Source organism: Synchiropus splendidus, chromosome 19 (genome assembly GCF_027744825.2).
Source record: "Synchiropus splendidus isolate RoL2022-P1 chromosome 19, RoL_Sspl_1.0, whole genome shotgun sequence".
Taxonomy (NCBI): domain Eukaryota; kingdom Metazoa; phylum Chordata; class Actinopteri; order Syngnathiformes; family Callionymidae; genus Synchiropus; species Synchiropus splendidus.
Window position 1 is genome coordinate 8,934,448 of NC_071352.1, and position 23,053 is coordinate 8,957,500.

General features: G+C 43.3%; 2 protein-coding genes across 6 annotated transcripts in view; one reads left to right on the forward strand and one right to left on the reverse strand.

Moving 5' to 3' along the window:
- Window positions 1–20,313, forward strand: pbx4 (pre-B-cell leukemia transcription factor 4). 4 transcript variants are annotated; one of them, XM_053851278.1, is made up of 10 exons: window positions 1–715; window positions 2,419–2,532; window positions 3,869–3,942; window positions 14,509–14,753; window positions 14,849–15,039; window positions 15,113–15,248; window positions 15,322–15,478; window positions 15,940–16,010; window positions 16,585–16,671; window positions 17,855–20,313. In XM_053851278.1, the coding sequence occupies exons 1-10, from the start codon at window positions 531–533 to the stop codon at window positions 17,942–17,944; spliced, it is 1,350 nt and encodes a 449-aa protein (XP_053707253.1). In that variant the 5' UTR covers window positions 1–530; the 3' UTR covers window positions 17,945–20,313. The 4 variants fall into 4 exon arrangements, with proteins under 4 accessions (XP_053707253.1, XP_053707255.1, XP_053707254.1 ...); XM_053851280.1 differs by lacking the exon at window positions 15,940–16,010; XM_053851279.1 differs by lacking the exon at window positions 2,419–2,532.
- lpar2a (lysophosphatidic acid receptor 2a) overlaps window positions 19,950–23,053 on the reverse strand; it is a 4,773-nt gene continuing 1,669 nt past the window's right edge. Inside the window, exons 3-4 of one of the 2 annotated variants that reach the window (XM_053851283.1) lie at window positions 21,375–21,628; window positions 19,950–20,472 (exon numbers count right to left, since the gene is read on the reverse strand). In XM_053851283.1, coding sequence (XP_053707258.1) covers window positions 20,404–20,472; window positions 21,375–21,628 — 323 coding nt within the window. In that variant the 3' untranslated portion in view covers window positions 19,950–20,403. The remainder of the gene's footprint in view (window positions 20,473–21,374; window positions 21,629–23,053) is intronic. The other variant, XM_053851282.1, reaches the window with a different exon arrangement.

Below are 23,053 nucleotides of genomic sequence, written 5' to 3' on the forward strand. Positions count from 1 at the left end.
CTCGCGCGACAGCAACAACAATGGCAAGCCGTGCTCTGTTTTGGTAGCAGCTTTCTGATTGGAGCCAGACGGTCCGCAAAAGCTTTCCGCCTGAGTCCGGTCTAATTCGCTTTGTTTTTATTTGAAGCCGAGGGTTGATCTGGAGTACGATTTTAGTCCGTCTTTTCCCGTTTTGCTTTCAAAATGAGCGAGGCGCTGTCGGCCAGCTCCCCCAGCCCGTGCATGTGTGTCCCTGCTGCTCTGCTGCTGCTGCTGCTGGCTCGGAGCTACTAGCTTTTCACTCCGCGCTGAGCTAACGTTGGCCCGGCCGCGCGCACTGGAATTGCTCGGCCAAACGCACGCAAATGATAGGCGTATGTTTTTGATTTGTTTCATGACAACGAGTCTAAGGCGTTTTTCGGTCGTCGTCGTCGCGCAGGGCACGAATAGGTGTATGGTTCGTCGCGGAGAAGAGTTTTCAGGCTTGCTAACAGGCTAGCTATTTGTGTGTATTCTTCGATTAAGGAAAGCGGCGAGTTTTCTTTGAAAGTATGGATGACCAGACCAGGATGATGACGGGTCTCACCGGACTCGGTGGACTACAGCCAGGCGACGTTGGTGACCCAGACTCGGTCAGGAAACAGCAGTCCCTCGGCCAACCTCAGCAAGACATAGGAGATATCTTACAGCAAATAATGGCCATCACAGACGAGAGCCTGGACGAAGCACAGGCCAGGTAAGAGACGCGGAGAGCCATTTTCCTGGAGGGATGGCTGAGCTGAAAAATGTCTTCGTGTCCATTACGGACTTTTCACGGCACAATTACGTAGATTACTGCGTAATTAAACAATTAATACAACTCTGTAGTAAACCCCAATTGGCTGCTTTATAATAACTGAGCACAATTACACGCGCGGAAAACATTCTTTGTCACTAAAAGTTCCATTCCATCCATTATTATATTGTAAAAGCACATGCATTACATACTTATATAGATTTTCTTCAATGTATAAAAAAAAATGGTACGATCCAGAACAACCTTTGTCTAACAAAAAGGATGGATTTAATATGTGTAGAAATATATACATTTTCTGGATAAGAATGTCTGTGTTTCAAGCAGTTCTGTTTTAAGCTTTAGTTGCATGTGTAATTCAAGTTGGGTCTCAGCAACATCTAACTACATCCTCTGTGTTACTCTGGCATAACAAAGATTTAAGTAGCTTCAAAAACATGAATATAAATCTCACATTAATAAGACAGCCACTTTGCATCTTCATTTTGCTGATTTTGTTTGGGGTGTTTTTGCATGTGATTACTGAAGAGAATGTGCACCGCAAAGAGTGAATTGCCTGCACTCATCTGCCATGTGGCTCAGGGAGCATAAGGTCAGTTTCAGATGAAGCGTCACTATTTCAACAAAAGAAAACCGTCCACTGCAAGACGGTGGCCACAGTGTGATGTGTCATTAGCTAGTGATTTTCCACCCAACATTTGACCACCTGGTTCTCTTAATTAATTCACTCCTCTTTCACTCCCTCCCTCCCTGGTGTTCATCCTTTTCATTGTGTGCTGGGTGCAATCAATTCTCCTATAATGTGTACGCGAGTGCAGCTGTCCGCAAATCGAGTTTCTATTAATGAGGTGGTGGTGAGGGGGAGGGATGATACTTCACCAACAGCTCTCACTTCAATACTACCTTTACTTCAGCAAAAAATAGAGGACTTCATCAGATCTTGTGTCCGGATTCGCTGCTAAGTTCTTTCTTCTTCAGTAAACAAGATGGTTTGCTGATGGGAGAAATCTCAAAGAGTGGAACAAAAACGTTCCACAAACAACAACTGATATTTTAGCGAGACTGTTTAAAGAAATTCAAAAGTTTGTCTGAATGGGAATTACCCATTGTGTTGCTCATAACTTCCATCAAAGCCTGTCGACTTTATAACTAATGTCTTCCTGGTGAGTTCTGGGAAGAATTCAGGTTTCTCTAGTTTGAGGAAATGTGTTAGCAATTGTATTTCATGTGCAGTTGAAATTCTTGGGGTAACAATATGAAATTTATTCATCAATAATGGCGCTTTGGGTGATGAAATATTTATTGAGGGAACGGCAGGCTTTTGTTGCTGAGAGCATGGCTTCAAGTCAGTCGGATGTTACTGATTTATACCTCATTTGTGAACTTCCCACAGAATCACAAAAGGCAGTTATGTGTAGGCGCATATGTACATGACTTCCTGGACTTTAGATTTCTGCGAGGCGTCTTTCATAAACAGCTATTTCATTGGAATTTAAGCATTGGGTGGCGCACATGGGACCATTCCACCTGGGTGCCGCTGTCATGGGATGTAGATGGGTCAGGGCAGTGCTGGAACTTGGTGCTGTGGAGTCTACTTCATGCACACCACGCGCCCTCATCCTCTCACCCTGTTGCCATATGTTTAGATGCTGGCCAGAGGATTCGCCGGCGCATTGGGGTGGATCAGACGACCCCACAGAGGGAGGGAGAGCAGGGGGGGGCACGGCAGGGGGTGGCCTGCCAGTCAACTTCCAGCACAGGTCAGTACAGGACCGCATGAGCACCTTATCCCCCCCTCCTGCTCATACCCTCCATGCCAATGGCAGCCCTCCCCCAACTCAAATCCAGCAGTGACAAAATTAGTCAGCCAATTGATAAACCAGACACATATCTCCTGAAATCTCTCATATGCGAGATTATCTTTCAGGTAATGATCTGATCACATTCCCTTCAATTCATAGTGGAACACATACAACTGGAATTGGTGTTGAGGTCAGGTGTAGCCAAATCATTTTCATTCGTGGATGTCTGTGATGTTCCATTGGTGATCATTTTGAGGGTTTGTAACAATGGATGACGATTGTGAATTTTGGGGGGAAATGCAGCTGAAAAAGCATCTGTTTTGAGCTTCTTTTTTTTTTTGTTGCGGTCTGCCGAGACAAATTACATGCAGACACTTTGGCTTTCTGGTCGAAGTACTTTCTGGTTCAAGTAATTATGTGTGTTTTCCTGCATGATATCTGGGACCTAATTGACGTCAGGTGATTATAAAATGTCATGTTTATTTTGGAATGCTTTCCGCTGGTATCATTTTTGCCCTGCGAACGTGAACACTGGGCCGAGGCAAATGTTATTATTCTGTAACTTGTTGAAATGCTTGCTCTAAGGATCTGTGGCACGTGATAAAACAAAGACTTCTTCGTCCAAAACATTAAGAAGATTGATCAAAATCTAGTCTAAACCCTAAAGACTACTGAAAGAAAACCCTGGCTAATAAAAGCTGAACAGAAGAATGTATGTGTCAGTAAAACCGTGATGTCTTTCAACGCTTTCCTTCCAGATATCTGTCATTTAAACTTATCCGTGAAATATGTCACAAAAGCCATTAACTGATGCAAATAACCATCCTACACTTAATTCCTCAAATGCAGCGGATGCACACAGAACAGTTGTTAAAATGACTAAAGTGCCATTTCATTTAATAGCCTAATTAGGATTAACAACAGCTGGTGAGATTTATGGGTTTGTGTTGTGCTGTGAAAGTGTATTGAAAGCAACGTGTTTGGGAGGGCTCCTTGTTTTGCATGTTTCATTAAAATCTACTCGTTCTGACAGTAAATAATTTATAAAAATGTCATTAATTGATTTTTTTTAATTTAGTCTGTGGCAAGCAATTTTCTCCAAAGTAACACGTCAGTGCTGATGTTTTCATCAGTGTTGACCTTGATTTTTGGCTTGTTATCGATACTCTCGATACAACTCATAAGGCTATTTTAAGCATTCAAATTGAAGATCACGAAATAAACCGTGTAAGGTTTGTTTTATTAAAAATCCTCTCGGCATTCCCCTCTTCTTACTCTCTCTTCCCTGTTACAGGAAACATGCCCTGAACTGTCACAGAATGAAACCAGCCCTCTTCAGTGTTCTCTGTGAGATCAAAGAGAAGACGGGTAAGTTTCGACTACACTTTTTCTTTTTGTTCTACAGTCTGCACTGATTTTAAACTCAGACTTTTCTCTGTAAAGAAAGCCACACTCTTTCATGTTGTGATAGGATGTTCGTAGTTGAATGAAAGTTATCACAAGACATTTATTTTGGGACTTAATTCATAAGCAGGTATGATCGACTCTTCATCTATGTTCATGCAGTGCATCGCACATGAAAGACGGTCATTAACATGTACTTTGTATTTATTTCTAAGCAGACATTTGTTTTTTATTATGTAAAACAAAGCAAAATTCATTGTGAAAAATAACTTAGTTCATTCATGTTTTATATCCCAGGGAAAGACAATTGAGATGAGATTGTTTATTATCAAAGAGAGCAGTGATTTTTTTGTCCACCAAAATACACTACATTTCTGTGTTCAACCTTTGTAAAAAATGAATTTCAGTTGTATTTACTGTCAATACACTAAGTCTTCAACAAACCATTAATATTTTGTATAGTCACAGATTTGTAAGACAACAAATGGGTTAATTATGTTTATTATCTGTTTAACTTAGGCTGCCAGTTTATAATATACTGTATTGCATACAGTAAATACAGGCTTGAGGGATTTGCTCACATCATAATAGTAGATTAAATAATTAATTGGAATTCGATTACTGCAGGTTGGTTTTATGGTTTAAAGGTTTTAAAGAAATTTTTAAACATACATTACATTTACATTTGTCATGACATTTTTCTTACTGGATTGTCGTGGCCAGTTCACAATCCCGAAAAGTACATGGCGTGAAACAAAACATGTTGAAAGTGATACATCAGATCCAACATAACCTTTTACATGAATTAGCAATACATTAACTGATCTACTTAATAAGCCATGATGATGTTCACTCGTTCGCCAGGTACTGACCACTGCAGACGATGAACAACTCCCAACCAAAAACTGCAGTTTTAGTGGCGATGGGGGGGGTCATATTGTTAACTGACTAAATTGTGTGCATGTGACAATATCTTTATTTTACAATAGCAGAAAGAATGTTTGGTTGTGACTGAGTGGTCATTTATCAAGATGGAAGCCACTGCATTAGACACTTGGTGGTAAATAATTTAGATTTCCTTCTACTTAAAACATTCAAAATAAAAAGAGCCACTTGTTTCCATCTGGTTAGCTATTCAACTCAGCGCTCTGACAAATTCTAGTCTGTTTCAAAGGAGGAAGCCTAGAACGGTTGGCAGATTGATGGTTATGATGCTGGGAATGGGGCGGCTTTTGAATTTTCCCCTTCTGCCAGTCTCTTCCTCTACTTGTCTTCCCATGTGCTTTACTCTCTCTTTCTTGCCTTGTGTGTCTTCAAACAGAGAACCTCTCTTGTTCAAATACGATTTGAAAATGCTGCACTGCTGCCTGTTGTGGCCCTTTGTCAATAATGTATTATTGCTCTCCAGTGATTGGAGAAAAGTAAAGGCTAGGCTTGAGTGAGTGGGGCAGGGTACACAGTTTCCCAGGCAACCAGTGGTCTTATTTACCCTAATGCCATTCACTTTGATTTTCACATTTAGCCTAGCAGCCAAGTAGACTGAAAGTCTGTGTAGTTGTATAGTACACAAGGCAGAATACTTTTTTTCTAGTGCTAACATGAGATATAGGTATGCTTCACTTTGTGCTCGGCTGGCCATCTGCCATGCAGTGCTTTCCCAACTCTTCTGTGTACCTGGTTGGCATCTCCACTTCTCTGTGTGACCCCCTGCAGGCTTGAAGGAATGTCATTAGGCTTCTCTGGACTGCTTTTGTAGGACCCATAAAGTGCAATTATGCCCAAATTTACACCGTATATAAACATAGGGAAAATGATGAAGAGCTCCTCACACAAGTCTGTCTCTTGCACTCCAACAAGCGCACTGTGCGAGGATAAAAGCAGACTCAGTCTAGGGTGTACTTCTGACTGCCTGGGTCTTGTCCTCTCCCCTTCTCTCCCTCTGCCTTACTCCCATTCTTGAAAGAGAAGACTTGCTTTGAACTAGAGGCTTTGATATGGAAATGTAATGGTGGAGGAGGAGGGGAGGCAGGGAATGGGGGATGGGAGGTGAATTCCTCTGAGTGCTGCAGTTGGTTAGATTGTTTTCATTGTAACGGAAATGTTCTGCGCAAATGCCAGTACACCCCCATCTTCCCCCTGAATCACCAACGCAAAGAACCCCCATTTTTCTAACAGCGCCTACGTCGTCTGCAGGGCTCACGTTAAACATGACCTCATCAATTGTGCACGAAATTTGATTCTTGTTAATACTTCATCGCGCGCACAGTCAAAAAAAAGTCGTCGCAGAGAGACATGAAATGATCAGAGTTGAGAGCTAGTGGCTTCACTTCAACTATGTTCTGTTCCTTCTCTGCTCTCATGGGTATTTGCTGCAAAAATAGCTCTTGGTGCAATGGGACAGCTTATGCCAAAATCCCTCACAAGCCACTGCGGTTACCCTCAGAAGTTTTTCATTAAGTTTGGGCATGTTTGAGGTGTTTTTATTTACTTTAATGTTCTCTTTTTCTTTTACACATAACAACGGGGCGTCTTGTCAGTCACTCTTTTCTGTCACCAGCTTTCAACCCTGAATAGTCCCAGTTTATTTTTGGATGGGTTTGAAATATAAAAAGCCTCAATGTGTAGTTTTGTGGCTTGTAGACAGCAATGCATAGTGCACACTCATGGTACACATTTATTTCAACACCCATCTCTTGGCTGACCTCAATTGGTCATCCAAGAATGTGTTTGTTAGTGGTCATTCATGCACTGCATGAATGAAGTTTACATGTAAAATGACAACAGTATTATGAATTCAACACTGCAATTACACACAAATTCAAATGTCTTCATTAAAAAAGTTATTGTATTTTTTTATACGTAAAGGAAGGAGAATTCAGCTGTGACTTTGTTATGGTGGGGATTTTATTTGTCATTATAATTGACTTCTCTTTAGTAAAGCTAATTTGTCATCAGGTTAAATTGACTGTCACATTAAAACCCACAAATGAGGCTGCTGTTCTCAAGTATATTTGCATTTGACCTGAGCCCATAATGAATTGCCCTGCATTTGGATGGAACACACTAAAATGAAACTCGAAAATAATATGTAAATGTCAGTCCATCATTCACTCCTAAATCTTTAACAAAGGCGTCAACTTTTTGTTTAAAAATGTGTGCTAAAGAGTCCTTTATACGGGTTACAGTTAAATGATAAGGTGACAGAACTGTTGTTTTTAAAAATTACATTTTTAAGTTCACCACCTCATTCATCTTTTTTGTGTTTTTTTCTCTGATTTCTCTCTTGTTTTTATTATTCTGCCTTCAAAATTTACATTTCAATACAATCACAGTAACCAAAAGACCCTTTGAAGATGTTAATGGTATTAAACCAGGCATGTTTATGTGAAACCAGTTGTTTAGTCAGAGACAAGATGAGCCCTTTCCACTTTAGCTTAAATGTTTCCTCAGCCCTTATGTTATTCTTTTTTTTAAGCAGTAGTTTTTGGTAGTCGAATTACATAAAACCAGTCAAATGAAATATATGGTTCTCAAATATACTATCCGACATTTGGGGTCATGCAAAATGACCTCCGTGACTTTTAAAGAACTTTTCTTGTGGCCAGACGTGTCCTCCCACTTCATGTTTTTTTTTTTCCCTCCCCGCTCCACCACTTTGCAGAAGAGAATGAAAAAGATAGTGTTTGGGGGTGGGGGGGCAGCAGGAGTGATACAAGGAGATTGATGAGGCAGTAAGAGCAGGAGTAATTACTTGATGTCCATTCTCCAAGCCAGATTGGCAGACGGCTAATATCACACAGACCCCTGGCCCTGACAGACGCACCACCCCCCAGCTCAAACCAGGGAAGCGTAGCACCTCAACCTTCAGCCTCTTCCTGATGGTGTGTGGGCCAGAATACCTCCCCATGTGGTCTTATTCCTGTAGGAACTGTGGGTTTGCTTATTGACATGGGACGCTGATGTATAGTCTAATCGCATTAGAAATTGGAGTCATTGGAGACACCATTGACAGCTGCTTATCTCAGGAGGTATAATGATAACCCTTGAGTGCTTAGCATTAAAAAAAAACCCTTAACCTGTGAGACAATTAAGGGAAATCTTATCTCATCTTAACTGTGATGAGGTCATTGACCTTCTGAATAAATTAAACACATAGTCGAAATATTGTTCTCAGGACCTTTTTCTGGCGTATTACAATATGAACATTGCATGAAAATGTCAATATTGAACAGTAGAAATCAGTGTTGACGTCTCATCGTGTTTTCAGGTCGATTCAAATTCCTCACCTACCAATTGCTGAAATGTGTGCACGGTGATGTAATAGGAGTGCTGGCAGGGGTATTTACTCTTAGGCAGTGTACGTTCACTTCAGGCCATTTGCACTGTGGAGGTTTGCATGTTTAAATGGTTAAAGACTTTGTTTACAATCCTGACTCAGTTTCATGTCAAACAATCATCATGTGACCTCTTGTTTAGTCAAAATCAAGTATTTAAGGTGACTGTTTTCTCCAGAATACTTCTGTGATTTTTATGTCATGTCGTCCAGGTCTGAGAGAACAGATATTTCATCCATGCTATATGTCTTGTACTGTAGCGTATTTGACAATAAAGTTACCTAACCTAACCAAACCTAAAATGAAGTGATATTTTTGCTAATTATTGAACATATTATACAATAAAGCCGGTACTAATGCTGTAAATTAGCTTGGTTTTACGTTTTAAAATCGGTCTGAATCATATTCCTACATTTTAAAAGACGCCGTGACTCAATTTCTATGTCTCATGTGGCACTTGGGGTCCACTGAGTGAGCCAACACAAATGGCCCGGTCCCCCATGGTGCGGCTCCTCCTGCCTCTACATGTCATCTTTATCTCCCTCTTAGTATGCCAATGCATCCTTTCAGGCTCTCCTGTTAAAGGGACTATCTCTTTAATTAAAGATATGTAAATGTAGTCTCAGCTGGATGGCATAGTTTGGTGGTAGAGGGGTGGGAGCGTGTTTGAGCCCAGATCCTAATCCTGACTAATTATGGATTAATTACAATTGATGGGAGTCTTCCAGCCTTCAGTAAAAGCACACACTGTCGTTCCAGACATGATGTTTGTATATTCCACACCGTGTCACGAATGCAGCTGAGAGATTGATACATCAGATGGTGGTGACCGTTGTCGAGGGGAGGGGTGGAGAACAACCCCCTTCCCATGTATCAGTTAATTAAAAATACTGAGTGTCACATCTTTTTTTAAGGTTTGTGATACTTCTGATAGTTTAGCAACATTGTTTGTCTTTCTTGAGACAAAATTTGAATAGAATAAGAATAATGTGTGTTTTTATCAGTGACATATGTCTCTTGTATTGTCATATCTCTGTCAACAAACCAGTCATATAAAAAGCTCTCGGGAGCTCCGGGTGAAATAAGGACAACCTTTAAGGGAATCTAAATTGTTCTGCTGACCATTTGTGCATCGTTCTCTGAGTGATTCAATTCCTTCCTAAACTTGTAAAGCGGAGCTGTTCAGAGCGACCGCGCAGCCTCAGCTCCGTCTGACACCATCTGACTGTGTCATTATGCTTGTTCACTTGTTATAAATGGGCACTGCTCTTCTGATCTATTGCTTAATTGCCACCTAATTTGCATAACAGTGCAAATTAACGACCTCTCAAATGAGCGTTCATTTTTCACAAAGTCTTTAGGAGCTCCTTAAGAGTCTGTGCTAATGAGCGCAGGAGGCAGCTGGCCTGATGAGAGTTGACTGGGGGAAGATCCTAGCAGCGCTTTAACAAGCCTCCTGCTTAGGTGCCCTTCATCTTCATCCTCCTGTGACATTTCCAAAATTTCTTCCACTTATCCATCTTCCTCAGGAGGGGGAACTACACTGGAGTGACACGTGTGTGTGTGTGTGTGTGTGTGTGTGAGACAGTCGTAATGTCTATAACAATTTTGATGAATGTGTAATGCCACCTTGGTACACACTGGTGTCAGTCAGTAGTTATTCCTCTCTGCTTTTTTTGTGTACTGATGTTTTGCTCTTCTTTACTGTTGAGAATATTCAATAAATTGCAGACTCGCTGTTGGAGACTGGACACATGCGTGTGCGTGTATATTGTTGCATCTAATAATGGCAGCTCTTTTTTGGTCCGCTTTGGTTGTGATCATTACCATTGAACTTGGTTCATTTACAGCAGTGTATTACTAAAATGTTTTTGTGTCTGTCTCCAAACTTCAGATTGGACAACAATATATATTTTCTAACTAATTACTTTGTTATTATATGTATTTTAACATGTTAAACAAGCAGGTTATGGTAAAACCTGGACGCTATAGTGTGTTAAACCAGGTGAACACCAGAGTAGTCTGCTGCTGTCTTCCGCCTTTCTTCTGGGCATTGTGACAAGCCCCCCACAGCTTTATCCATTTAGCACAGAAATACATTTTTGCATGGAGCTTTAAGGAGCTCTTTAACCTCTAATTGCTAAAAAGGTTTTTAGTGTGTCATTTACAATATTCAGATTACTTGCGTTTGTACTAGATGGAATGCACAATCCTATTGATACGCATTTTTATGTTCCATAAAGAAAATCCTCTAATGTCTGGTTATGTCATGTCATGCTCACGATGGTAGCTAGAAAACACTGAATTCCCGAACCAAACACTTGCGCTGTCGTAATATATAATATATCAACATAATATTTTCAAAGTGAGAGTGAAAATTAAGCCACAAATTTGTTTCAATTTGACGTACATCTATAAAATTAAATTGTAGTTTCAAGAGCGATACTTTAAGATCAGTCAAGATAAAGGCGATCCATCTTTGCCTGACATTAATGCTGTTTAAGTCGCAACCCAAATATTCCAACTATCATTAGTGTTGTGTGTTTGTACTTGTCAGTGCTTGTGCTACTGTTTGTGTATGATTGTTTCGGACGGTGTTGGGTTGTTATCACTCTGGTGTCTCATTTTCTCCTTAGTTAATTAAGGGCTGATTAATGATGTGTTGGACTGAAGTGTTGTCTTAGTCAAAGGTGTGAGCTGTCCAATTCACACCTTAATCTGTGTGTGTGTGTGTGTGGTGGAGAGTGGGGGGCTGCGTGCAGCAGAACCTTAGTCAGTTACCCAAACAGATGCCGATTAGCGTGAGCTGCTTAAAGTAGCGATGGACATATGGATTGCACTCATGAAGTGGACTGCACTCCACTGAAACCCGCTTTTTAAGAAAAAGAAAAGAGGTTTATTTCTGCTCATTTGGACAAAAGTTAAATGGGAAATGTCACAATCGTTCCTTCATTTCTCTTACTGGAGTCAACTTCTTATCCTGCTAGAGTGTGACTGGTATGGGCTTTCAGTTGGGCAGTCAATATCCAGCATTAGCATGAATTGTATGTAGAAAATGTTTGATCGTAAACATGTAAACCAGCTGCACCTCTGGTTCAAGCCACTCATGAGTTTTTTATTCAGAGTGAAGTTTATTTGCATCTTCGTGTTGCATATTTCGATGAGGAAAACCGTTACTCCCTTATTCTTTTTAACTATGTTTCCTCTGTAATGAAATGAAAAACTGATGTTTTCACAGTCGTTTTTTTTTGGCTCGGCTCTGTACTCTGAATCCTGTAGTTGCTCTTTCTCTCGCTCACTCTGTCTTTCTCTCTCTCTCGCTCACATATCTTCTCCTGCCTCCTTTTTTTCCCCAATTCTCCTTGGTTCTCCTTCCACCCTCTCTTTTTCTCCTTACCTTTTCCCCCTTTTTTTTCGCTATCCTTCTCTCCCGCTCCCTTGCTCTCTCCCAGTGAAAGGCTGAGAATACCCAAGGGAGCTGATGCAATTAAAATGCTAATCCTGTCTGTCTACAGAGAGAGGGAGAGGGGGGGGCTGACAGCATGAGGGATTGCGGCTCACATGGAGAACTCGACTGAAATGGAGAACAGAGGGGGGAGGCGGGCGGGGGGGTGCACTGAAAGGGAGGGGGAGGGGATGTGTGTTGGGGGAGAGATGGAGTGAAAAAGGGGATGCGAGCGAGGGAAAAGACAGACAAGGATAAAGCTTGTGCTGTGAGCTGAGCAATGATATACTGACTGCGTTTAAGTCTTATCTATCCCTATGTGTGGAAGACATTACAGTTAATAGCACGCTACTGTATTGGTTAGGCAGTTCACCCTTCTCATCCCACCTTATATACCTGCTGTTGTGTCTGTACAGCGCTCCACATTGCTGATACAGAAATGAGAATGATTATGTATGCAGTGAAAGCCCAGCTGGATACCCTGAATATTTCATAGTGTATGTTGCTCGCTTCGTCTCTCCGTGCCACACAGCCCTGCTAGGCTGCTGCATAATGCTATTTCTGAGAGCTTTGCAAGTCCACCGTTGGTTCTGAGCTGCCTTTCTGCTGGAGATACGAGTTTACCGTCTTGACTATATTGAAGTCGAATTTTCTTACTAAAAAGTCTGGTCTGGTATTCTGTTCATCAGTCGACTCAGCCTTAGTGATTCAGATCATGTGTGAATCATCCCAACTTACCTCCCAGCTGCTATATCACCACCGCACCAGTAGACTGTGCATGAGTGCAACTGCGGGTAATCACAGATTAATTGGAGTAATTAGGGGAATGTGGGGGCATTAGGCTACAGCTGGGGGCCATAATGAGGTAGGGGCAAAAGGGAGGAGGGCAGAGTGAGGAGCTTGAAAAGCTACAGTTGCCCTCTACATTGGAGGTCAGATGGACTTCTATTAAAAAGAGCAGATAGCGCCGCAACAGTTTGAAAAACTGGAGCCTAGTTGACGTACGACGATGAAGCTTTTGTGGTCCCGTCTGTTTGGGGTTCAACCAACTGCTTGTTGTCATAAGATAAACAGAAAATGGTTTGCAAATGACGAGAGGCTAAGAGAAAGAGGAGGGAAAAAAGATGGGCGAATCAGGGTCATTAGTTCAGGCGGCAGGGTCTGGTGCATTCCTGAGCCCTAAGATGGGGGAGCAGCCGAGCAGGAATGTGCGTTGGAAAGAGAAGAGACCCAAGCAGAGGGGAAGAAACAGGCAAGAAGGAACAAGAAAAAAGGGGAGGGGGGGTTGGACGCTTCGCCACAGAAGACCGTTAATGGAGAGACCTGTTCACGTATCAAGAAAAGTTGGGCAAAGTTGCAGCAGTTCTTTGTTTGAAACTATTGCCCTGAGAGATGTCGATGATCTGTGTGGGCTACAAGCCTTTGGTGCTGTTCAGCGGCTGAAGTTCAGTCAGTGAATGACTAGACACTCTTTTTTTTGTGTATTTGAGTGGGTGTTCTTGCTTCTATGATGTAGAGTGGGACATGAGAAGATAGCAGGAAGGACCTGGGTCTGCCAGAATCGCAAACAACGATGTGGGAAATTTACCCCCTGATAATTTTGAAACACATCACTTATGAAAGTGTTAAATAAATTGAAACTCATTTAGAGTTATGATTTTGGCTGTGAAGAATAATAAACAGTGGACGCTCAAAGAGTGACGATAACTCATTAATGGTATATTTTCAATGAGAAGTTTAAAAATATATGGTGGAAATGATCAGTTGTATTAAAGAAAAGCAGACTTTAAGAATGAAAATGAGTGAATTTGTGTAGATACTGAAATGCACACCACAATATTTCTAGTCTTGTTTACATTCTTCTGTTGTAGCTCTGACGTTCAAATATTTTTTAACAAAACTGTTAGTTTATTAAATGTTGTTGCTGATCCTCTTTTAAGCAACCCACTATGTTACTGTCATATGTTTATTCATTCAGTTGACCAAGGTTAAGGTTTGATCGCAAATCATTCTCCCTTGAAAAATAAAATGATGCGAGTGTACGAAAGAAAGTTTTCAGCAACAGAGAGCGATGTGTAGTGCAGAAGAGAGAGATGAGAGTGAGACTGCAGGCTGACAGAGGTCCTGCTATAATACAGTGTTGGAGAGCAGCAACTGATAACTATACTTATGGCCACTGGGGCTCATAGTGACAGCACATGCGCTCCCATTACTGGTCCCATGCCTCATGCAGTTATCTCTGGCAGCCCTTCACTGCGAGACTGCACTGCCCTCTGCTGTTGATTTAGAGGAACTCGCCTGGTCTGTTCATCATGCAGCCAGGTGTCCATGACGCTGTCTCAAGGGAGAAACACGATTGGTTTGACAGGGCTGCGCTTCTTTGGATTTCAGCAGCGTCCAGTGCACTTGGAGCAGTCTGACCTGGCTCACTTTGTGAAGGCCGAATGCACAGTCTGTTATTTTTGGAGGAACTTTTCAAAGAACAAGCTTTTCTTGGCAACAAAAAAATGTTAATGCAGGACAAACTGAGACAACTGCCAGTGAAATGACATTGAGTTTAGTTGTTTCCTGTTACTTCTTGTTCACGCGAATTAAAGGAACCTGCCGGGTCACCTACCTGCTTCCCTTACATAACACATTGTCATTACACAGCCAAATGTTTCAGGTGCAGCCTCTCCAGTCAAGCCGGTCATCAGGCAAAGAGGAGGATAATTCATAAAAATAAATACCTTTTTTTCTTCTTCCTTTCAGTCCTGAGTATACGAGGCGTGCAGGAGGAGGACCCCCCAGATCCCCAGATCATGAGGCTGGACAACATGCTGCTTGCGGAGGGTGTGTCCGGGCCAGAGAAAGGTGGAGGATCAGCCGCAGCAGCTGCAGCCGCGGCGGCAGCAGGGGGCTCACCCACCGACAGCAGCATCGAACACTCCGACTACAGAGCAAAGCTCGCTCAGATTCGCCAAATATATCACTCTGAGCTGGAGAAGTACGAGCAGGTACGAGCACAAAAGGATGTGGAGAATATCAACTCTGTATTTGTTTCTAGATAGAACCAAGGCCGGCATTGTTTTTGACCAAATCTCCTCAACAGGCTTGCAGTGAGTTCACCAACCACGTAATGAACCTGCTGAGAGAGCAGTCCCGCACACGGCCCATCTCTCCGAAGGAGATCGAGCGCATGGTGGCCATCATCCACCGCAAATTCAGCTCCATCCAGATGCAGCTGAAGCAGAGCACCTGCGAGGCCGTCATGATCCTGCGCTCACGTTTCCTCGACGCAAGGTCGGCTGAAAACACCGCTCTTCGGACGAATTCCAATTCCAATATATATTTACCGTTTCGTTTGTTCCTCCAGACGCAAGCGGCGCAACTTCAACAAGCAAGCCACAGAGGTGCTGAACGAGTATTTCTATTCCCATTTGTCTAACCCCTACCCCAGTGAGGAGGCGAAAGAGGAACTGGCCAAAAAGTGTGGGATCACCGTTTCTCAGGTAAACGCCTTCTCCTGTTTGGTGTTCTTCATGAAGGCTACGTCCTCATGCCTGACACCGACCCCTCTTCCAGGTATCCAATTGGTTCGGAAACAAGAGAATACGTTACAAAAAGAACATCGGTAAGTTCCAGGAGGAAGCCAACCTCTACGCCGTAAAGACAGCTGTGGATGCAGCCAACGTGTCAGCGCAAGCTAGCCAAGCCAACTCTCCTGCAACACCCAACTCAGGTACAAAACGCAGCCTCGCGCTTCCTGATACTTTCTTATTTCTTGTTGTCAAGACAACTCTCGAAACTGAATGGCGGAGTACACACATGCAACACATTATTCCACACAGTGTAGAGAGCGCTCAGTGCTGTGGTTCCTCCAAACCCATGAGGACTTTTATCTGCTGAAATAAATGTGTGATTTTCATATTCTACCGCAAAAAAATAGGAGCTGTCTATTGATAAAAGAGCCAAACTGAACAACAGATGCTCAACATTTTCCATGAGCTTCTTCTGTGAGTTTATTTTACTGGAGTCCATCCGTCCCAGCTAGTTATTACCAGGGAATGTTCTGCTATTTACGCTGTCAGTGTTCTGCACCGGTGGTTAACTTTGACCTCAGAGCGCAGCGCCAGGGGCTGCTAGGCTATTGGCTATATTTGCCCACTGGGTCATCAGGGTCATCCAGTTTGTCTCACACAGGCGACTCCTACCTCGGCCTGCGTATACTCAACGGGGAGGGTCTCAGCATCGCCCCCTCTCTACAGCAGCAGGTATGCACTGAGGACTGCTGCAGAGTGGACCTCACTGCCAGTCAGCACAGTGAAATAGCTTCCCTGGATACCAACCCCTAGTCTAGATCCTTTCGACCTCCACTTCCCCTACAGTCCTGACCTCACCTTTGACCCTGTCATCTCATTGGATTTTTTTTTTTTTTTTTATAAAGCTGCTCGCCTTAACATATAACAAAGCTCTTAGGGACGCGGCGTTTAGCGGTTGTTGTTAGCCTTAAAATGCTTTTCACTTAAACCAATTCAGTTTTCAGTTGACGGTAAGAACCCATTGTGTCCTTTGATGTTGAACAATCCGGTGAGTGTTGAAGCACACAGGACGTTGTCCGACTGGGTGGAAACATCTCTTACATAAAATCCTGGGTTTCAACCTCCAAACCTCAGATCCTCGTCTTCCCTGTTTGTATCCAAATCCTCCCCTATAGAGCAAACTAGTGGTTTCACAGAGCTCCACTGTTTACCGCTCTGACGTAAACAGCAGAGGTCTGTGGACTTGAGCCGCAGAAGACGGTCGCAGAACTTTACGGTAATTGTGTGGTGGCTTGTGTCGTGACAGGTGGATACCCTGCACCATGCTACACACCTGACGGGCGGCTATGAGGAGCTGTCGGGTAGTGGCCTCTACACCCCCCTTCGCCTGGATGTAAGTCACTTCACCCTCCATACAGCAGATAAAGGACAAAGTTAGCTTTTATCCTGTTTGTGGCATCTGGATTATTAGGCACACCGGTCAAAAATGCCTCATGAAGAAGAAAAAAACTTCTATTTTTATCTGTTGGACAAAGTGGTTACACCATGGTCTTCCAGCAAAGTCAGGAAGCTAGCTGACTAAGAAAGACGGCAGTGTTTTTTTTTATTTCTCTGATGACAGTGAAAATATCAGCTTTTTATCATGAAAAGTAGAGAAATGTCACTCACCTGCAGCAGAACAGGTGGCACCAGAGAACTATAGTTCCGTGTGCCGCGGTAGTATTTTGTTGTTTCTCTTAGGGTTTCTTTCTCAGTAAAACTGTTTTGGCTGAATACATTCAAGTCGCAGGACCAGTGAAACTAATGGTGACTTATAATCTGGAAAATACTGTCATTTCAATCTCATTTTTAATACAGAGACTTCCGAGAAATGCTCTGTTGTTAAAAGGAATTGTGAAAAACTTTACCGGACAATATCTGACGTGCGTCGACTTGTTCATCACATACCTGGTTAAGCAAACAAAAAAAAAAACAGATAATGACTCAGGTAAATGATACAAGGCATGCGGTGATTCATGCTCAGGAACAAGTTTTGTTCTAACCAGAAAAAAAAGTCCTGCTGCAAGCTAGTCTCAGAAGGTGCAACAAAAACAACAAAATATTGTTTATTTTGCATCAGTTTGACAATAAATCAGGATGGTGGCTATATTCAAGTTTTTATATCACCTTATTGAAACTAAAGCTCTTTTAATGTCTTGACAATATTTGTATAAGAATTTCAAGTCCATTCAGAGTAGTGGAAACCCTGACCATTGTGTAGAAAAACACCCCTGAACCAAAGCAAACAGATGCTTTTGTTTGCTTTGGTTCAGGTATTCCTCCATGTTTGTTGTTGTTGTTATCATCCTAGCTGCCACGTGTCTTGTGCATCAGTGTGATCACTGGACCAGGAACTCCTGCACTGACAAAGGTTCCCTGTTGTCTGGAGAGCAAACTGTTAAATGAAATTAAATTACATTTTTGTTGTAATTTATTAATCATAATGAACTGCCACCACTACTTGTAACCAAAACACTTTTTCATCGTTCGGTTTATCATGCTCTGATGGCGTTTCCATCTCCTCCGGCTTCTTTCAGGCTAACAGCTGGCAGGACACCCCCAACCCCCCCTCGGTCACCTCCCCTCCCGGCCCTCCTGGCAGCGTCCACTCCGACACATCCAACTGATTCAGCTCCGAACTCTCCGGTCTCGCCCCCGTCTCCCTCTTCTCCACCGGACAGCCGTGCGAAAAACGCTCCCGTCTCATAAGCTCACTCTGTGCTGGACCACAGGAACCACCGGGGGTTGCCCCCCTCCTACCCCACGGCTTGAACAAACTCTGGAGGGTTTCTCCACCGTCTTTTTGAAAACCACTGACCTGGCTGTGTAGATGTCTGTACATTGTGTGTATATGCACGTTAACTCCACACAGTCTCCACACAGCTTGTCAATGTGCCGTCGACCTCTGCACTCGACCCCTTTTTGCTTTGGAAAACTGTGTGTGATTGCCTGTATCTCTTGAAGCCTTGGCTCTTGACGGCCACACCGTCGATACGGATCACCAGGGAGCTCTGCTCACCTCTGCTCGTACCAAAGTGCTGCCCCAGTAGTCCACTCCCGCAACCGTCTTTCATCGGCTTTTGTGTTTCATTCTCAAGCGACGCTCAGAAGCACCGCCCCTTCCGAGCGTGGAGCACTAAAGTTAGCATCCTCGCTCTGGGACCACCAGCGAGAGGAGGCGGGACGGCAGAGGAGCGTGGGCGGGACTAACCGATAAGAAGGGTTTCGGTAGAGCTGGTCGACCTAACTTCTTGCTTTCTGTCCACTAGTTTCTTTGATTGTAGGCTATTTTCTAATGCTGTTTCACCAAGGATGCACCAGCCGCCACCAAAAATGAGCTGGAAGGGCGAGACGCCGTGGGGCAGCGACGTGTGTCATTGGGACGAACATGATTTTAGAAACGTGACCGTCTTCCATGCATGTAGACTTTTAGGATCGATTTTTTGTTTTCTTTTTTTAAATTTTGTTCCACAAAAAAAAGGTTAAAAAAAAATAAAAGGGTATAACTATAACAGTCAGACCAAAAAGGAAAAAGTGCATCATTTATCGTGGGTGTGTGTGTGTACAGTGTTCTTTTGTCAAACTGGTCGACGCCCACTAACTTTTTGTTTTTTAAGCATCACGAAGAGCGGGTGCTTCTACCACGCGATCTGGAAACGCTTGTTGACACCTTCTTTTGTACCAAAACCAAAAATACCACGTTCAGAAATGTAATAAAAGCTACTCTGTGTCTCTTGAAAGTCGGCGCACCGCCGCCTTTTCAGTTCGAGGAGAGGAGGGAGTTCTGTTTGTATCCGTGTCCGTGTGGTGTTGTTATGCCTCAAACTTTTTTTTTTTTTCCCTTTCTTTCCGATGTCGGGTTTTGTTGTGGCGTAGCGAAGACCGTCGCCTCACACTTGACAGTGTGCAGTTCAGCACCTCTTGGACGAAAACGCTCCGGTTTTAATCCTCAACTTCCTGTTTATACACGTACTGTCTTTAGTTGAACGGCCGATTGGGCAAGGGCTTCTCTCCTCTGTTACCAAAAAAAAAGAGGCAGCACTGGGTGTAGTGAAACATTTTACCATGGGGGGGGGAATTTTCATTCTATGGAACTATTTTATACATAATCTTTTGTTGACTACAGTGCATTTTTGATAGTAAGGTGACGCCTTATGAAGATTTTAATCGCCAAGCATATGTTACAAAAGCTGGTCACGGTGTATCCAATAGTTTTGTTACTCATCGCGGTTCATACGACTGTATTTTACGACAAATGTTAACGCCACACCAAATTATCAAGCCCCTCCCTCCTTTTGTTTTTGTTTTTTTTTTCTACCTGTTGTAATGGATGTCACTGTACAGTTTGTGTAATGTTCCAGTATTTCTTTTCTCCTTTTATAAAAATGTTGGTTTGAGATGCCGGGTTTCTTTTAACTCTTGTTTCACTCTATAACCATTTTTAATGTTTTGTTTTGTTACATAACCAGATGGAAGTGGGGGCGTTTACGATCGGCTGGATGTTGCTGTGGAATTGAATGCATCATGGAACGGCTTCATAACGGATTTTTAACCAACTTAAAAGCTTAGAAAAAAACACATTTATGCAAGTGTGACCCCCTCCTTTCACCCCGAGCCCACAGCACCATCCAGCCGACTAAACCCCAGTTTTTCTTTTTTTATTAGCATATTTGTATCTCACTTCTTTTCCTTGTATTTACCCCCCCTCTCTCTACCTCTGTCTTTCCATATCTCTTGTATATAACCCCCACTGTTTCCAGACCTGCGAGTCTGTATGAACTCCTTTTATACCTCAACTTTAGAATTGTTCTAGACAGAGTAAACAAAAGGAAGAATATGACAAATTGTAGTGTTCTTAATAGAAAATTAATAAAAATGATTTAGTGTGATTTTTTTTTTCCAGTATTTGATTTCAGATTGTAGGAGTGTTTGATTTTATAATTTGTCACAAACGCTCTTGTGATAGTCAAATGTAATAAAAGGAGAGATTGCACCACCTCATGGTTATATTCTTGTATTCAACTCCACGGAGAACAGGATGGATTTAAAAGAAAATGAACTGCAAATGTTTTATTGTCGGCCGCCGTCATGTCCCGAGTGTCCATCTGTCTTCTTTGACGCTGGCGTCTTTGTCCTCCATCTTCTGCTCGCAGTCCTGGAGAGGAAAGAGAGCAATGGAATTTGACCATTTTTTTCCATTGAAATGAATTGAATTCCATTATTTATCATGGCCAACACGCTGCCTACTTCCTAAGAAGTGCTCTGAAATATAGTAAAATTGATTTCTACGTAGATTTTCTTCACAATTTAAATCAGTCTGGTCACTTTATGATAGTTTCAAGCCACTTTTTGTGACTACTTGAGCCGGATCTCCAGTGACGGGGCTCAAGGGCGCCCTCCTTCTTTGTGTGACGTCACTACACATCACCCCCACCCCCAAATAAATAAATGAATAAATACAAATAAAAAATCCCTCATAAATTATAAGCAGAAAGTTACAAAGAAGAATGTAGGAGGAGGAGAAGGTTCATGGATATGGGACAATGTCTTACTACCAGCTGTATTGGTGAAGAAAAGCTTCAGATATGTTTAGATAAAAGCATTAAATCGGCTTTTTTTTAGCCTTAAGTCATTAAAAAAACCCAGTCCATCACAGACTGAGCTGATCAAGAAAGGAAAAAACCTGGGGCCAGAATAGTGACCCACTTAAAAAGGTCCTGACCACTGCAGGCCTCTCAAACACCTGTAGCTTGGCCATGACTTGGAGCACTTCTGCTCGTCCACAGTCAAACATTCAGGAGGTTTTTCTTATTTTCCTTGTACCCGGGAACAAACGGAAGCACGAGTGTTCTCCAGAAGAAGTGGGGGGAGGCCTCAGAGAGCACCCACTATGGAGTGTTTCCTGGTTGTCCCTCAGAAGAGCTGCAGAAGTCTGGACCTCTTTAAATAGGTTGCTGCCCCTGTGATTCAGCCGCATATGCGATGCAGGGGCTAGATTCAAAGTTAAGCTGGTCTCCACTGCACTTGTTCCTCAGCAGTTGTGCGGGAGTTTCATACCTCTGGCAGCGAGTCGATCTCGATGGGACCCCGCCTCCGCTGGTCCCTCCTCTGGCACAAGCAGCACAAGATCCACTTGAACGTCCTCCGCATCTCGTGGTCTCGCAGGGAGTAGATGATGGGGTTGACCAGGGAGTTGCACTCGGCGATGACCAGGCAGAACTTCTCGTAGGCGTTGGCGTGGCTGGCCTTCCCCAGAAGTCCATCCAGCAGGAGGGTGAGCAGCCCGGGCGTCCAGCAGATGACGAACGCTCCTGGGTCGCACCAAAAATAAACAAAAAAAAAAATCACCAACTCATGATACATTTGGAGGAGAAACGGCCAGTGACCTTTGACCTGGAATCCTGTGTCGTATCTCGACAGCCGCCGCGACTCAAACATGTCAAAAAACTGGTTCGGGGGCGGAAGTGGGAGGATCCGAGCGGGAAGAATGATAATAATGTTTGTGTGCAGAAGTGTAGTGAACTCTGGAGCATCAGCTTCAGGAGGTCACCCGACTATTTTCAACCTATTGTGTGTTTGCTGCTAATTTCCGCACTCATTTCCTCCTGAGATTAAAGAGGAGGACGTCCATGACTCATCTTTCTCCCACTGTCACAGAATATCAATGACAGGAAGTGGTAAGAAATGAACCTCATCGATCGAAAGAAAAAGACGGCGGTGAGGCTCCAACCTGAGCTGGAGTCAGAGCGCAGGTCGGGCGAGTCAAGTGCAGACAGGAGAGATGATGTTGATACGACAAGAATCTCAAACGGATGCAGCCAGCAGAGACAGGGTTGGGGTTGTACATGTGCAAGGGGAGGTTGTTATCGCTGCATCCGTGTCGTGACTGGACCCACCGAACTTTCACGGGATATTTATCAACAAACCACTGGTTTTACGCTCGTGCGAGGCTGTACACGCAACATATTGGAGTGTAAAAAGTACTTTCACATCAGACGCAATCTGCGCGACGAAAATGAACCAATCAGAGTCGAGCTTCTACGGTGAGAAGCCGCGGAACAGGAAGTACAGCGGCCGCTGTGTTCAGCCTCAGGAGCTAACAGAAAAAGCTCTCTCTGATCTGCCATGTTACCCTTCCACTGACAAAACTTTTTTTAAGTGATGTGAGAGGCGGCGCTTAGCGCATTTGGTGTGACTGTACCTTCAGGCTAAGAAGGTGCAGGTGGCTGGGATCATGTTGAAGTCGACACCACCGAAAGGGCGAGACCAGAGTGCACCGAAAACCAGACTGGGAACAAACTGAATCCATTTCAGTTCTAGTTTTATTTTAAAAAAAAATACTACAGTTCCCTTTGCAGTAAGAAATACATGTGTCTATATGGCTGATTCAGTTTGGTCTCGAAGTATTTTATTCCAATTCTGTCAAATACAGCAGTACTTTGTAGAGTAAATACTTGGAGGAGGTGCGGCTCGACCTGTTGTGGCTACTGATAGTAACACAAACGACTTGAGGAGAGGAGCAAGCCGACAAGTCCCCCCCCCTCGTCCCCCGGCAACACAAATGTGGAACAAGCCACACAAGCAAATAATGGCGTGATGGAGCTTGAAAAGAGAAGTGAGGATGGCGTTGAGTAAAACCGTCTGAGCAGGGGGGGGCAGAGCATTTCTGCTTTTGTCTGGATGACATCGCGGTCCTTGTGGTAACCGGACGACGTGAAGACACTCGGACACCAAGT

Coding starts and splice junctions, on each gene's coding strand:
- pbx4 (XM_053851278.1), top strand. CDS start 531: ATGGATGACCAGACCAGGATGATGACGGGTCTCACCGGACTCGGTGGA. Junction 2,533..3,868: donor CCAGTCAACTTCCAGCACAG/GTCAGTACAGGA, acceptor TCCCTGTTACAG/GAAACATGCCCTGAACTGTC. Junction 16,672..17,854: donor ACACCCCCCTTCGCCTGGAT/GTAAGTCACTTC, acceptor GGCTTCTTTCAG/GCTAACAGCTGGCAGGACAC.